The sequence below is a fragment of the Coregonus clupeaformis genome, chromosome 30, assembly GCF_020615455.1.
Source record: "Coregonus clupeaformis isolate EN_2021a chromosome 30, ASM2061545v1, whole genome shotgun sequence".
NCBI lineage: Eukaryota > Metazoa > Chordata > Actinopteri > Salmoniformes > Salmonidae > Coregonus > Coregonus clupeaformis.
The window spans coordinates 5,367,104-5,382,000 of record NC_059221.1 but is presented as its reverse complement, the minus strand read 5'-3'; the positions used below and the strand labels follow the sequence as shown (position 1 = coordinate 5,382,000).

General features: G+C 41.1%; 1 protein-coding gene across 1 annotated transcript in view; it reads right to left on the bottom strand.

The window, feature by feature from the left end:
• The window catches only part of LOC121545945 (nucleolar complex protein 2 homolog), a 52,239-nt gene extending 43,229 nt beyond the window's left edge, over positions 1-9,010 (bottom strand). The window contains exons 1-10 of the mRNA XM_041856881.2: positions 8,933-9,010; positions 8,352-8,495; positions 8,059-8,245; positions 7,196-7,312; positions 6,693-6,807; positions 6,466-6,556; positions 6,204-6,282; positions 5,858-5,968; positions 5,356-5,469; positions 4,841-5,029 (exon numbers count right to left, since the gene is read on the bottom strand). Coding sequence (XP_041712815.1) covers positions 4,841-5,029; positions 5,356-5,469; positions 5,858-5,968; positions 6,204-6,282; positions 6,466-6,556; positions 6,693-6,807; positions 7,196-7,312; positions 8,059-8,245; positions 8,352-8,495; positions 8,933-8,958 — 1,173 coding nt within the window. The 5' untranslated portion in view covers positions 8,959-9,010. The remainder of the gene's footprint in view (positions 1-4,840; positions 5,030-5,355; positions 5,470-5,857; positions 5,969-6,203; positions 6,283-6,465; positions 6,557-6,692; positions 6,808-7,195; positions 7,313-8,058; positions 8,246-8,351; positions 8,496-8,932) is intronic.
• Between the last annotated feature and the right edge of the window lie 5,887 nt (positions 9,011-14,897).

Here is a 14,897-nt window from a genome sequence, read left to right as displayed (position 1 = left end):
AAACCCACCGCCACCATGGCGCACTCTGTTCACAACGTTGATATCAGCAAACCACTCGCCCACACAACACCATACTGGGATTCATCCAGCGTGCCAGTGGCCATCTGCCCACTGAAGTCGGTTACGGCACCAAACTACAGTCAGGTCAAGACCCTGGTGAGGATGACTAGCACGCAGATGAGCTTTCCTGAGACAGTTTGACAGTTTGTGCAGAAATTCTTTGGTTGTGCAAACCCACAGCTCGTCTAAGACCATCCGGCAAGTGAAGAAGTCGGATGTGGAGGTCCTGGGCTGGTGTGGTTACATGTGGTCTGCGGTTGTGAGGCCGGTTGGACGTACTGCCAAATTCTCCAAATTGGCTTATGGTAGAGAAATTAACATTCAATTATTTGGTAACAGCTCTGGTGGACATTCCTGCAGTCAGCATGCCAATTGCGCGCTCCCTCAAAACTTGAGACATCTGTGGAATTGTGTTATGTGACAAAATTGCACATATTAGAGTGGCCTTTTATTGTACCAAGCACAAGGTGCACCTGTGTAATGATCATGCTGTTTAAATCAGCTTCTTGATATGCCACACCTTTCAGGTGGATGGATTATCTTGGCAAAGGAGAAATGCTCACTAACAGCAATGTAAACAAATTTGTGCACAAAATGTTTGCTTTTTTTGCGTAGGGCTGTTACGTTGACCGTATTACCGCCAGACCGGCGGTCAGGAGTCATGACCGCAGTCAAATTTCACGTGACCGTTTAGTCACGGTAACTAGTCTTCTCCAAGCTCTGATACTGCTGATGGTCATTACTAGCCTACCAAACTTGCTAACTGCCTGGTACTCCACACTCTATTGTCCCTGCAATCACTCTGACATCAATGCAAATGTAATCAAAAATCTAATCAAACACTTCATGAGAGCCCATGAGCTCATGTTACGCAACATTTCTATAGGCTATGCAATTGCCTGAGAAAACAGTTGATGGCCTCTATTAAAAAGAGGATCCCATCAGCTTTCTATAGGCTAGGCCTACTATATTGATCAACGTTCCTAATATTAAGCACATTGCTTCGTTTTACAACAGGAGTATAGCCTACATGACTGGCATGAAAATGAACCACGGGAAAAGCGTCCTCCATTCGCTATTTAAGTGCATAGATGACATCTATTTTTTACCCATACCCCTGTTCCGACAGGTGCATGATAATGGTCCATTCTAAATCAAAACTAATTTCACACATATTATTTAGTATATGTAAAGACAACATTAAATTAAGAATAGTGTAATGGGTGACTATTAGCCTATCACTTGTGAATGATGCCCAGCGTGTGCAGTACGGCAAGAAACAGCGCATGCCTTTTTTTTGCTACTTTTTCAAAACATAGTCGCACATCTCATGTAGCCTAGCCCATAGGCCTATATGTTTTGATAAGGTTTGTATCACAACTAAAAACTGGCCAAATAACTTCTTAAAATTAAGCACATTCATCCGCTTTACAACCAGTGTAGAGCCTAACTGGCATACATAGGCGGCGCGCGAGTTTCAAGTTTGAGGAAGATCATTTTCACCATTGCAGTCACTTGAGGACAGTGTTTTCCTGCTAATTGATTTGAGCATTTGCACTTATAGCCTACTGCCGTGTATGCATTGCTGCGCTTATAATGTGAAGAAATAGCCTAATAGTTTATCAACATTTTAAACTAAACGTTCTGATCTGTTCCATCAGCCTCATTGCTTTTACAAGGTTTTTTTGATACGAGTGGTTGTATTACTTCTGTCCCAGAGTATGTTTGGAATATTTATTTATTACACAGAAGGACAAGTTGACCAATAGAACATGTCAACTTTTGTACTATTGGGCATAGTAGATTGACATAGGCTAGTGCGTTTGCTGGTCGTTAGGCTTACTCATCTTGTTGGCTGACGAAAAGTAGGCTAAATGTGGACAGTGCTTCTAACATCTTCAATATGTGCCTTGCAATTCGATAAGAGCGCGTCCCCGATGTGTCGGTCTTCACTTTTAGCCTACATGCCTGTGAGAAGGACCCGATCACGTGACGGGCATTGGCTAATAAGAATTTAGATATCTGAGAGAGCCATGTGAGTGAGAAGTGCTTCGGAGCACGGCAGCCAGGAGAAAGGAATTATCATTATATTATATATTTTGCCACAAAAGGCATGGATTTTTAGGGGGTATTACAGCCACACAAGGGGGATGCCGCTGGGAAATTCGAGGCCTGGTGAGAATATTATCAAGTGCTTGTCAAATTGTGAATAAGAGTGATGAAGTGTGTACAGCCTGCGCAAAAAGCAATGCAGTGATCATGCCTTTCATGCGACTTTTTTCAAATCATCATTAGGTCGCATCACGCCTTAGAATGTATTAAAATCTAAACATATAGCCCAACCTTTGTATCACAACTAAAGTTGCATAAATAACCAAATGAAGCATATAGGAGGACCTGTTTCTTTGTTAACCACTCAACACAGAATAGCCGCATGTGCGCACTTCCTTGGAAATCGTTTGGTGAAAATATCCTCTATTTTATTCAGCTATGTTCAATTGTATTCTTCATACTATAAAATAAAAAAATTATGCCACGGAATTCTAAGCAAATCTTGTCTGCAAAATGAACTAGTGTAGCCCACAGCCATCTGGCATAGCCAGATCAGGGCCTAACATAAGGACAACTCAGAGTATGCTATTCTGTTTTTCTGAAATAGACTACATTTTCTTCGTATCATGTTTCTTTAGACCTGTCTAAAATAAAGAATGGATTTATTGTGATGGTGTAGGCTATATTAAATGGATTTATCTGACTTATTATTAGAAATGTAGGATGTTCCAAGTAGAAAGTGACCACACATTACTTGCAGAGATGGGGCAAAGGACGCATCAAAATGTATCTTGTTAAAAATACAAGTTACTCTAAAGACCAAACCTATAAATGCAACATGTGAAGTGTTAGTCCCATGTTTCATGAGCTGAAATAAATCATCCCAGACATTTTCCATACGCACAAATAGGGCTTTGGCGGTCATGAAATTGTCAGCTGGTGATTGTCAAGCAAATAACTGCCGGTTTCACGGTAATTTACCGTTAATTAACAAACACGTTTAGAATCTCCTGGCTTCCACGCATAGCCTACAAGCCACTGATGCAGACCTTTAGAAAACTGGGATCATATTATTTCATTTTCCCCAATGTAGCATATATTTAAAAAAGTGCTCTATATGTTTTAGAATATTTTAGTCTTAGTGGTAAGGCATATACAGTAAGCAATATACTCTGAGTATCTGTGTTGTTCCCTGTGTTCACAGACAGGCCAAAGTTTACATTCACTGCTGCTTTAAGTAGTTCGGTTGGACCCTTCAATACTGACACCACTGTGGTCTAGACCAGTCTTCACAAACATCACCAAAGCCTACATCCCAATTTCAGGTACTACTTGCACACCAACCTACATATATAAAGCCATGTCCACAGGGGGCCAGCATCACTAACACGCTGCTCCAGTGTCTTTGAGAGCCAGACGGTGTTGATTTCTCCCTGCTTTTCCTCTGATGCGGGTGTCTTCACAACTACCGGTGAAAGAAGTCTTCTTCAGATTCAGTGCAGGGAGTAACAGTTCATCCCGGTGGGTGACTGTACGCTTGTTAAAAAATGACCAGGGTATAATGTGGCGTCAACAGTGGAAGTGTCATGGACACCAAGAGAATGTATCCAATGGAGTGACTCTAGAGCTGGAAGAGGGAGACTTGGTTTACATGTGCCTCCCCCCTGGCTCCAAGTGCTATGAAGGTAGCATTTACCACCACATTTTCAGTGGTTTCCTGCTCTACCTTATGTGAGGGGAACACCACAAACGCTGTATTGAGCCAATATGATATCTAGACAAAGGATACTCTGAGCTCCAATTGTTCCTCTGAAACATTTACATAATAAAATGTCATGACTAGTCTTTTGCATGTCCTTGCTGTGACTTTTATTTCTGTAATCCTACATCTGATGGATGGTATTGGGTAAGGAGAGAAGTTGGTGTTGGGAGGGAGGGATTTTAAGATTGTACTTTTATCTTTGATCTTCCTTCAATGAAACAGTTACTGTCCCATGTTCTTATGTCCCCACAGGAAAGGCTAGTGCTGATCTAGGTTCAGATTTGTCTTTGAAATCATAAATGAGTAAGAGGGGTTGACCTGATCATAGATCAGCAATCCTACTCTGAGATGCTTTGTGAATACAGGCCCTTGATGATGGAAACAAGGATCAGGCAGCAGTAGTGATGTCATAGGACACCAGGAAGTACACATAATGATAATAGCAGTAATAAAGTCGTTCCACGTCCAATAGAATCAAAAGAGGATCTTGAACCTCACCTGCTCAGATTACTCTGAAATGTTTTCTGTAGTTATAAACAGAGCAGATATGCATTCCTATAACATTATTTTGTAGAAAAATAATTTGATCTGTAAGAAATGAATCCAATTGGTTGCACCCAATTTAATTTATAGGATTCATATAATATTCAATAGATATAGTACCCAACATCAGATATTTCAACAAAATAATGTTGCAGGAATGCTAGTCTTATCTCTATCCAACTACAGAAACTATTTCAGAACAGTTTTTCCTGAGATGGTGGTTGTCATGGCTTGCTGAATTGACGTGGAACGACCCAATAACATTATTTATATTTTAAGGTTTATTATTAATAGTGTGGTCAAAGCGCTATTCTAACATTGGAGACAAGGTCACTATTTTATTCTAGACCACTGCTCATTGGCCCTGGATGATGTGTGGCGCGTTAGCGGCTGTATTAGCCTGCTAACTAAATAACGGCTAACCTTTTTTTTCATGGTCATGGCGTTCCTCAGGTGTATGGCCAGCTGGCGGATGTAGATGAAGCCGTGCTGGTAGGAGGCCTGTGTGTCTAGCGAGTACATCTCCGTCAGCGTCCGCTGCATGAAGTTGATCATGGGCAGCACGGTGGGTGACGTGAACTTGCAGTTCTGCACATACGAGATGTACATTTGCTGTGGGGAAAATGAAAGATTAGAGGGTTTAAAATGGTAGATGTTGATTTTGGGAGTTCTAACATTGTGCAGGCAACTTTACCCTTTCAACTTTGTAAAGTTACGTGCCACATTTCAGGTAGTTGCATATGCAGACACCTTTCCCACTAAGTGGTTAGCTATATTTTCTTGGCACTTTTAACCAAGATGTGTATACATTTTAAACATACTAACTATAAACTATATTTACTACCCTGGGCCAAATGAATGAAGTATATTTCACAAACGTGATGGTCTCACCTCCCCAGAGGATGGAGAAGAGAGAGAAACTGATGTAGAGGACATACCTTGAGGATGGGGTTGAGAAAGGTGTCTTGCTTGTGTCGGCAGATCTTGTTGAGGGCCAGAAAAGCCAGCACGCGGCTCGTCTCCTCCCCGGTGCTCCACTGCTTGATCAGTTGCTAGAGACAGACAGGTGGCATGTGAGAGCTAGCTTTGGAGTGGAGGAAATACAAATGTTACCAGTCCAGAGCATGGTATTGCTGTCAGAGGAAAACCTAGCTGGTATCTCCAAATGTAAGACTTTTCCAGTAATGGCAAAAAATTGTCATGTTTGACCATTCATGAACATCATGAATTACAAATTTCAATTAATGTAAAAATGACAAGATGGAGTTAAAGTTATTTTGACCACTAATGACACCCTTTATATACTCAACTGACATTCCCAGAACTAAACCATAACTGCTAGGGCTATACATTACTGAAACATTTGCCCAATTTCTCCGATGATCTGCGTGCGGGTTCTCCACCCTACATATAGGTGGCGCTGTGGTAACCGGAGCGCACCTTGAGCAGGTGGCGACACTGTTTGGGGTTACACAGGTAGTAGGGCACCAGCTGGTTGGCGTGCCTCAGGACCGCGCTGATGACTGTGGCTTCGGTGAGACAGGACAGGAGCTGTAGATGGAGAGTTCAAGTTTCATTTATATGCCAAGTACAGGTACATACATTGGAATTTCTCTTCAACAAGAGCTCAATAGTAAAAAGGTAGAAGATTTTAAAAAACAAGAGTACATACAAATAACTACATATGCAAGATAGGAAAGTGGGGAAGAGGGAGAGGTATCAGTGTCAATTCAGACAAGGGGGAGGGGAAAACGGGCTGGAAGATGAAACCAAGAGCGGGACAAACCTGAACGATGCCGCTGAGGTACATCCTAATGTCCACCTGGTTCTTCTGCCATTTGGGACTGGATGATGGAAGCACTGGCCTGAAGATGACAAGATTACAGAAGAAAGATGGAGGGACAAACCTTAGCTTTTTGTCAATCTTGACAGACAAATACATTGGCTCATTGGTTAATCTGTTTGGCATTTTTTTTGTACTCAAAATGAAGTGCTTGGAAAATGGTTGAAGCTAATGTTAAGACATGAGACAAGGCACTCGTTTTTACTTCTTCTGATCTTTATCTGGCTTTAGGTTCAGCATCCTCTGCAGAGCCACATATACGTCTCGGATACAGAAAAGGACCAAGGCGTTGAACACTGTTGGAAAGAAAAAGAAATAGACACACACACACACACACTAAACTATATCATTGTCCTTGGATGTGTACAGGCCAAAATGTTGTTGATGCTACTAAAGAGGGGATCATGCACACTCATGGGTTAAGTTCCCTACCTGAACTGTCGGCCACTTTGTATCGACACGGATCTCCCCCCTCTCCTTTGGTGGTCGCCACGGCAGCCTTGAAGGCCTGTGTGACCTCTCTGAAGATGCGAGGGGTAGGCTCATCCTAAAGACAAAGACATGGAGGGGAGGGGAAAAATAGACCCACCTAATGATGAGAATGAAGGGCAAAAGCCCTGGTATTGTGGTACAGTATACGCATGCTACAACTCTTAACACCCAAGAAGAAGCCCCTTCACTTCATATTACATTATGTTTTCAATATGTTATGCTACAGGTAGGTAGCCCAGATGTTTGATAGGTGGAAGATGGGACAAATAAAGTACCATTCTATCATGGAGAAAAATAATCTCTAAAAGTTGGCTAGTGATAAGGACCATCATGCAACCTGCATCAGTGTGGTTGCGTGTCTGTTTTCATTACTACACCTAAAGTCTGGTAGAGAAAAAAGGTGGAGGTCTATGCTAGGTGGATAGTCTGTAGATAAGCGTTACCTTGATTGCAGCTCTCCACTCATCAACCATTTTCTCTGTGACTTTGATAACCTCCGCTGCCTTCTTGGATTTCTTGGCGGACTCTCCTTGTTCCTCCTCATCATCAGAGCTGGCCTCCTAGGGTCACACATAAGATTCAAGTTAACATGATTCTGAAGAATGTTAAGGGCATACAGGCAATGCGAAAAACAGTCCATGCCAAGGGACACAAATCACATAAATAACTGAAGATGAGCTGGCTTAAACCATGGACCTGTCAAATTCAAAAATATATATAATTGGTGTTAAGTGACATTTTCATCCTCTGGCTAAATAAAGCATAGGCATACATATTAGAAACAGAAAACGGATTTGCATCAACTCACTATATACAGTGGGTCCGAAATTAGTGACACCCTTGATAAACATGAGCAAAAATGACTAAAATCAATATTTTAAATACTGAGCTATATTGTATGCTCCAAACATTTGGAAATTATATTATTTTATACTCATACAATTGCTCAGAGGAAGATTTTGTTTAACAAGTAATCTTTTTTTTCTCAAAGGTAGGGGTCAAAATTATTGACACCCCTATTTTAAATACCTTTTAATAATACCTCACCTGGCAAGGATAACGTCACCCTGAGCCTATTTTCTAAAATGTTTTATGAGATTGGAGTACATCCATACATAATATTTCCAGATCCTTGATATCCTTCGTCTGCGCTTATGGACTGCCCTCTTCAATTCAAACCACAAGTTTTCAATGGTGTTTAAGTCCGGAGACTGATACGGCCATTGCATAATGTTAGAAAACTACATAAACCTGAATTACGTTTTCACATCATGAAACATAGGTCTATGAATCAAAGCCCTACTACCTCTAGTTGTTTCGGCAGTGTGTGGTACTTCCTCTCCTCCTCATCCTCAGAGCTGTCTGTGTCGTCAAAGTTGAGCAGGGTCTGGTCGTTTTGCTGCAAGAACTTATAGAACTCTGGATCTTTGCTTTTTAACCTTGACAGTGAGTCCTTGTGCTGGGAGGCCTTGCCTTTCTTTCTGTCATCACCCCTGCACGACAGGTCATACTCCTGTATTAGACAACATTTTACCAGGTGACCAGGACTAAAGTAATTGTGGGAGAGACACCGATTGAAGAAGTGAGACTGACACTTACTTGTCTTGAGCTGCAGATTTCCCTGTTTTCTTCTTCTTCGACTTCTGTCCATACTGGGTGGGAGTGTCATCCTCAGAATCAGCCTCACCTGCTGAGTCAAAGCCAGATAGCAGAAACTCGTCCACACTGAGATTCTCCAACTTCCTGCAACATAGAAACAATGCACAGCCAATTCAGCAGACAAAGATATTTACAAAGTCAAATATCAGTTACTTAACGTTAGCTATACTCTAAAAAGCTAGCTAGCAAATTAGCTACTGTTAGCTAGATCAGATATTAAGAAAAGCCTCCAGTGACTATGGAGAGTGAGTTAGCTAACTCGCTAGTTTAGTTATGTTGCTAGATTTGATGAGTTGACATTTCAGTAAACCATTCCAAAACAAACTTGCAAACTAAACAGCATACCAGAAAGGGACTATTTAAAATGAGCTATCAACCACGCTTTCACTATTCCTAGGCAAATGAAGAACGACATAACGTTAACACTTCACATGTAGCTACAATACATACAGAAGCTATATTATTATTTAAAAGAAGTAGTGTTCGTTATCAGTACGCATATTTCAATGTGAGCAATTTACCTTTTGCTTTTCTGTTTTCCTGCCATGCTGGATAAAAAAACGTGACACCCAATTCTGTTCCCAGAATGCAACGGTGTTAGTCGGTGGGGGCGTTCCAGCTCGTATTTGTTGATGTCACGCTGCACACCAGTATCAAAATGGTTTGATGAAAGTGACGTGTATAAACGCTTGATTACTTACAGGGGGCAGCCACCGCGCAGCAATCTTTGCACACCTCAATTGTAAAACATATTTTGGAAGCTATAGAAATGAATTTATTAACGTCTACATTCGTTTTTGACACGTTGGTTGCAAAATAGTTGGGAGGAGATTTTAGATGTACCGATTCCATGGCACATGGTTTATGAACTGATACACAAAACGACACAGGATTTAAAACTTTTTCAATTTAAATTATTATACAAAATTCTTGCAACCAATATAATGTTCTATATATGGGGGATACAACCATTCCAGCTCTGCATATTTTGCTGCAAAGAGACAAAATTATTAGATCACTTGTTTTGGTACTGCCCATATGTAGCTTGTTTTTGGTCGCATGTTCAGGAATGGCTGAAAAATTACAACATTTACTTATAGCTAACTCTGCAAATACCACTGCTGGGTGATTTGAAAAGTTATAGTCGATTGATCAATAATAAAACTTTGCAAAAATGATTATTTAATTTACAATCTTTAGAAACTATGAGAATAGTTGGTCTTCAGAGATAGATGGGAGGGGTTGAGGGTAGCTGAAGGCTGGGACTAAAATCAAACAAAAGATAACTAATGTAAAATATACTGTGTTCGTAAAATGTATATAGTATGTATAAGCTGTAAGTAAAAGCCTAGGTATTGTTGTCCATTAGTTTACTCCAATTAGGGGAGGGGTGGTAGGATTAGGGGAAAATAATAAAGAAGGAAAATATGTTTCAAAGTATTTATACACTACCGGTCAAAAGTTTTAGAACACCTACTCATTCAAGGGTTTTTCTTTATTTGTACTATTTTCTACATTGTATAATAATAGTGAAGACACCAAAACTATGAAATAACACATATGGAACCATGTAGTAACCACAAACGTGTTAAACAAATCAAAATATATTTGAGATTCTTCAAATAGCCACCCTTTGCAGCTTTGCACACTCTTGGCATTCTCTCAACCAGCTTCATGAGGTAGTCACCTGAAATGCATTTCAATTAACAGGTGTGCCTTCTTACATTTACATTTTACCCATTTAGCAGACGCTCTTATCCAGAGCGACTTACAGTTAGTGAGTGCATACATTATTTTTTATTTTTTCATACTTTCATTCTTAAAAGTTAATTTGTGGAATTTCTTTCCTTCTGAATGCGTTTGAGACAATCAGTTGTGTTGTGACAAGGTAGGGGGGTAAAAGACCAAGTCCATATTATGTCAAAACAGCTCAAATAAGCAAAGAGAAACAACAGTCCATCATTATTTTAAGACATGAAGGTAAATCCGGAAAATGTCAAGAAAATGAACGTTTCTTCAAGTGCAGTCGCAAAAACCATCAAGCGCTATGATGAAACTGGCTCTCTTGAGGACCACAAGGACCCTCTGCAGATCCACCGCTGAAAAACATCCCCACAGCATGATGCTGCCACCACCATGCTTCACCGTAGGGATGGTGTCAGGCTTCCTCCAGACATGACGCTTGGCATTCAGGCCAAAGAGTTCCATATTGGTTTCAGACCACAGAATCTTGTTTCTCATGGTCTGAGTTCTTTAGGTGCCTTTTGGCAAACTCCAAGCGGGCTGTCATGTGCCTTTTACTGAGGAGTGGTTTCCGCTTGGCCACTCTACCATAAAGGCCTGATTGGTGGAAGCTGCAGAGATGGTTGTCCTTCTGGAAGGTTCTCCCATCTCCATAGAGGAACTCTGGAACTCTGTCAGAGTGACCATCGGGTTCTTGGTCACCTCCCTGACCAAGGCCCTTCTCCCCTGATTGCTCAGTTTGGCCGGGCGGCCAGCTCTAGGAAGAGTCTTGGTGGTTCCAAACTTCTTCCATTTAAGAATGATGGAGGCCGCTGCGTTCTTGGGGACCTTCAATGCTGCAGACAATTTTTGGGACCCTTCCCCAGATCTGTGCCTCGACACAATCCTGTCTCGGAGCTCTACGTACAATTCCTTCGACCTCATGGCTTGGTTTTTGCTCTGACATGCACTGTCAACTGTGGGACCTTATATAGACAGGTGTGTGCCTTTCCAAATCATGTCCAATCAATTGAATTTACCACAGGTGGACTCCAATCAAGTTGTGGAAACATCTCAAGGATGATCAATGGAAACAGGATGCACCTGAGTTCAATTTCTAGTCTCATAGCAGAGGGTCTGAATACTTATGTAAATAAGGTATTTCTGTATTTTATTTTAATACATTTGCTAAATTTTCTAAAAACCTGTTTTTGCTTTGTCATTACGGGGTACTGTGTGTAGATTGATGAGGATTATAAAAAAATATATCAATTTTAGAATAAGGCTGTAACGTAACAAAATGTGGAAGACGGGAAGGGGTCTGAATAATTTCTGAATGCACTGTAATTATTCCATTGCTGACAACGTATGACGTTATGTCGTGATCCAAGCCCATGCTTGCTTGCTATTATTATTTCTTCCCGCCCAGACATGTTTACCGAGCCACTGATCATAAGAAAATTAAATGACAAATGTAGATTGTTTATGTTGATTGTACAAATGTCATGGCATAGGTGTTGGGAGAGAAAAGTTTTGCTCCTCTCAAAAGTGAAACAATATATGGGGCAAGTGAATTAGCCTACCTTCATCTAAATCTGCAGGCAGTAGTAGCCAGCCATTCATTAGGCTATTTATTAGCCTATGTCGTTGATAATTGAATAGGACTAAGTAAGAAAATCATGTGCATTTTCATCTGTCAGGTCGTTTAACAATGTGTGTGAATGAGTGAAGGAACATAACAATGTGCTCTTAAATGTACTCTGACTGACCTTCTTCTTTTTAAAAGTTTTATGGCAGACTACTTTGGTGTATTGCCGCCACCTACTGTACGGGGTTTTGAAACAAAAACAAAAAATATTATTTTTGCGGACTGTTAATGCCAAGAGTGTGCAAAGCTGTCATCAAGGCAAAGGGTGGCTACTTTGAAGAATCTCAAATATAACATATATTTTGATTTGTTGAACACTTTTTTGGTTACTACATTATTCCATATGTGTTATTTCATAGTTGTGATGTCTTCACTATTATTCCACAATGTTGAAAATAGTAAAAATAAAGAAAAACCCTTGAATGCGTAGGTGTCCAAACTTTTGACTGGTACTGTATATAATCCTCTTTTTAAAATGTGTATAAATTCCTGGAGTGGACATGAATACTTACCCTGTGCAGCCTTTTAAATATAGGCTTTTAATTGCATGCCTTTTTAAACATGTACAGTGGGGGAAAAAAGTATTTAGTCAGCCACCAATTGTGCAAGTTCTCCCACTTAAAAAGATGAGAGAGGCCTGTAATTTTCATCATAGGTACACGTAAACTATGACAGACAAATTGAGAATTTTTTTTCCAGAAAATCACATTGTAGGTTTTTTAATGAATTTATTTGCATATTATGGTGGAAAATAAGTATTTGGTCACCTACAAACAAGCAAGATTTCTGGCTCTCACAGACCTGTAACTTCTTCTTTAGGAGGCTCTTCTGTCCTCCACTCGTTACCTGTATTAATGGCACCTGTTTGAACTTGTTATCAGTATAAAAGACACCTGTCCACAACCTCAAACAGTCACACTCCAAACTCCACTATGGCCAAGACCAAAGAGCTGTCAAAGGACACCAGAAACAAAATTGTAGACCTGCACCAGGCTGGGAAGACTGAATCTGCAATAGGTAAGCAGCTTGGTTTGAAGAAATCAACTGTGGGAGCAATTATTAGGAAATGGAAGACATACAAGACCACTGATAATCTCCCCCGATCTGGGGCTCCACGCAAGATCTCACCCCGTGGGGTCAAAATGATCACAAGCAAAAATCCCAGAACCACACGGGGGGACCTTGTGAATGACCTGCAGAGAGCTGGGACCAAAGTAACAAAGCCTACCATCAGTAACACACTACGCCGCCAGGGACTCAAATCCTGCAGTGCCAGACGTGTCCCCCTGCTTAAGCCAGTACATGTCCAGGCCCGTCTGAAGTTTGCTAGAGTGCATTTGGATGATCCAGAAGAGGATTGGGAGAATATCATATGGTCAGATGAAACCAAAATAGAACTTTTTGGTAAAAACTCAACTCGTCGTGTTTGGAGGACAAAGAATGCTGAGTTGCATCCAAAGAACACCATACCTACTGTGAAGCATGGGGGTGGAAACTTCATGCTTTGGGGCTGTTTTTCTGCAAAGGGACCAGGACGACTGATCCGTGTAAAGGAAAAGAATGAATGGGGCCATGTATCGTGAGATTTTGAGTGAAAACCTCCTTCCATCAGCAAGGGCATTGAAGATGAAACGTGGCTGGGTCTTTCAGCATGACAATGATCCCAAACACACCGCCCGGGCAACGAAGGAGTGGCTTTGTAAGAAGCATTTCAAGGTCCTGGAGTGGCCTAGCCAGTCTCCAGATCTCAACCCCATAGAAAATCTTTGGAGGGAGTTGAAAGTTTGTGTTGCCCAGCGACAGCCCCAAAACATTACTGCTCTAAAGGATATCTGCATGGAGGAATGGGCCAAAATACCAGCAACAGTGTGTGAAAACCTTGTGAAGACTTACAGAAAACGTTTGACCTGTGTCATTGCCAACAAAGGGTATATAACAAAGTATTGAGAAACTTTTGTTATTGACCAAATACTTATTTTCCACCATCATTTGCAAATAAATTCATAAAAAATCCTACAATGTGATTTTCTGGATTTTTCTTTCTCAATTTGTCTGTCATAGTTGACGTGTACCTATGATGAAAATTACAGGCCTCTCTCATCTTTTTAAGTGGGAGAACTTGCACAATTGGTGGCTGACTAAATACTTTTTTCCCTCACTGTATACTTACCTGCAATGGCCTTTTAACATGCATACATACCTAATTACTTACCTGAATACTTACCTGAGATCCGGACTGCTGTGTAGACGGTATGTTGCTGCTCTGGAGAAGACCTGTGAATAATCCTCTCCTGTTGAACGATGAAAACACAAAAAACATCAACAACAATCACAACCATTCATCCCACCACTCAAAAATCTCCCAGTATCTTGAAGAACAAGTTTCCATCCTCTACATTCTATTTTTAATAAAGTTATTTACCCCCTCCCCCAACCCAAGCCACTTGCCCTTAACTGGGTTTGTATCCTATTCCCAACCCCTCCTCCTCCTCCTCCTCCTCCTCTATTTAATTGTATTATTTTCTTTACTTTAGTTATTTACATTTTTTATCCATTAAAGTTTGTTTTAGTCAACTCAAGTTGAGGAAGAAAAAGGGAGAACTCCACCACCCCTTCCCCCTTGTACCTTGCCAAACCTGATCTTCAACCAGACAGATCCATGGAGAAGAGGGATAGAGGAAGGCCAGAGATATCCCTACCAGACCCAAAGTTGGTCATTGTCATTTCCTCAATTCAGTACCGCTCTTCAGCGAGCCAAACCCCCTGATGGCGAGTGGCCAAAATACTGTATGTTATACTTCGTTCCCTCCTTCAGGGAAAAGTAGTTATATTCATAACTGTACGTTCCCGTTCAGACGGTCACTCAGTATAACATACTATGGGGACATACAATCACGCCCCAAGCCGGCTCAGAGGGTACCAAATTAGGAGGCCCACGGCAGCGCAAACACACACAGGTTCCACTGGCTCCAAAAAGGGTTACAGAAACCACCTTTTTCCCTAATACTTACCCGAGAAGCCTGAACTGTCAGAGCCTCATGAGGCCTAAACTGTCAGAGTCCCATATAGGGAACTAGAACCTGCTGCAACTTGGCTATGTGCACTGACACGCTGCC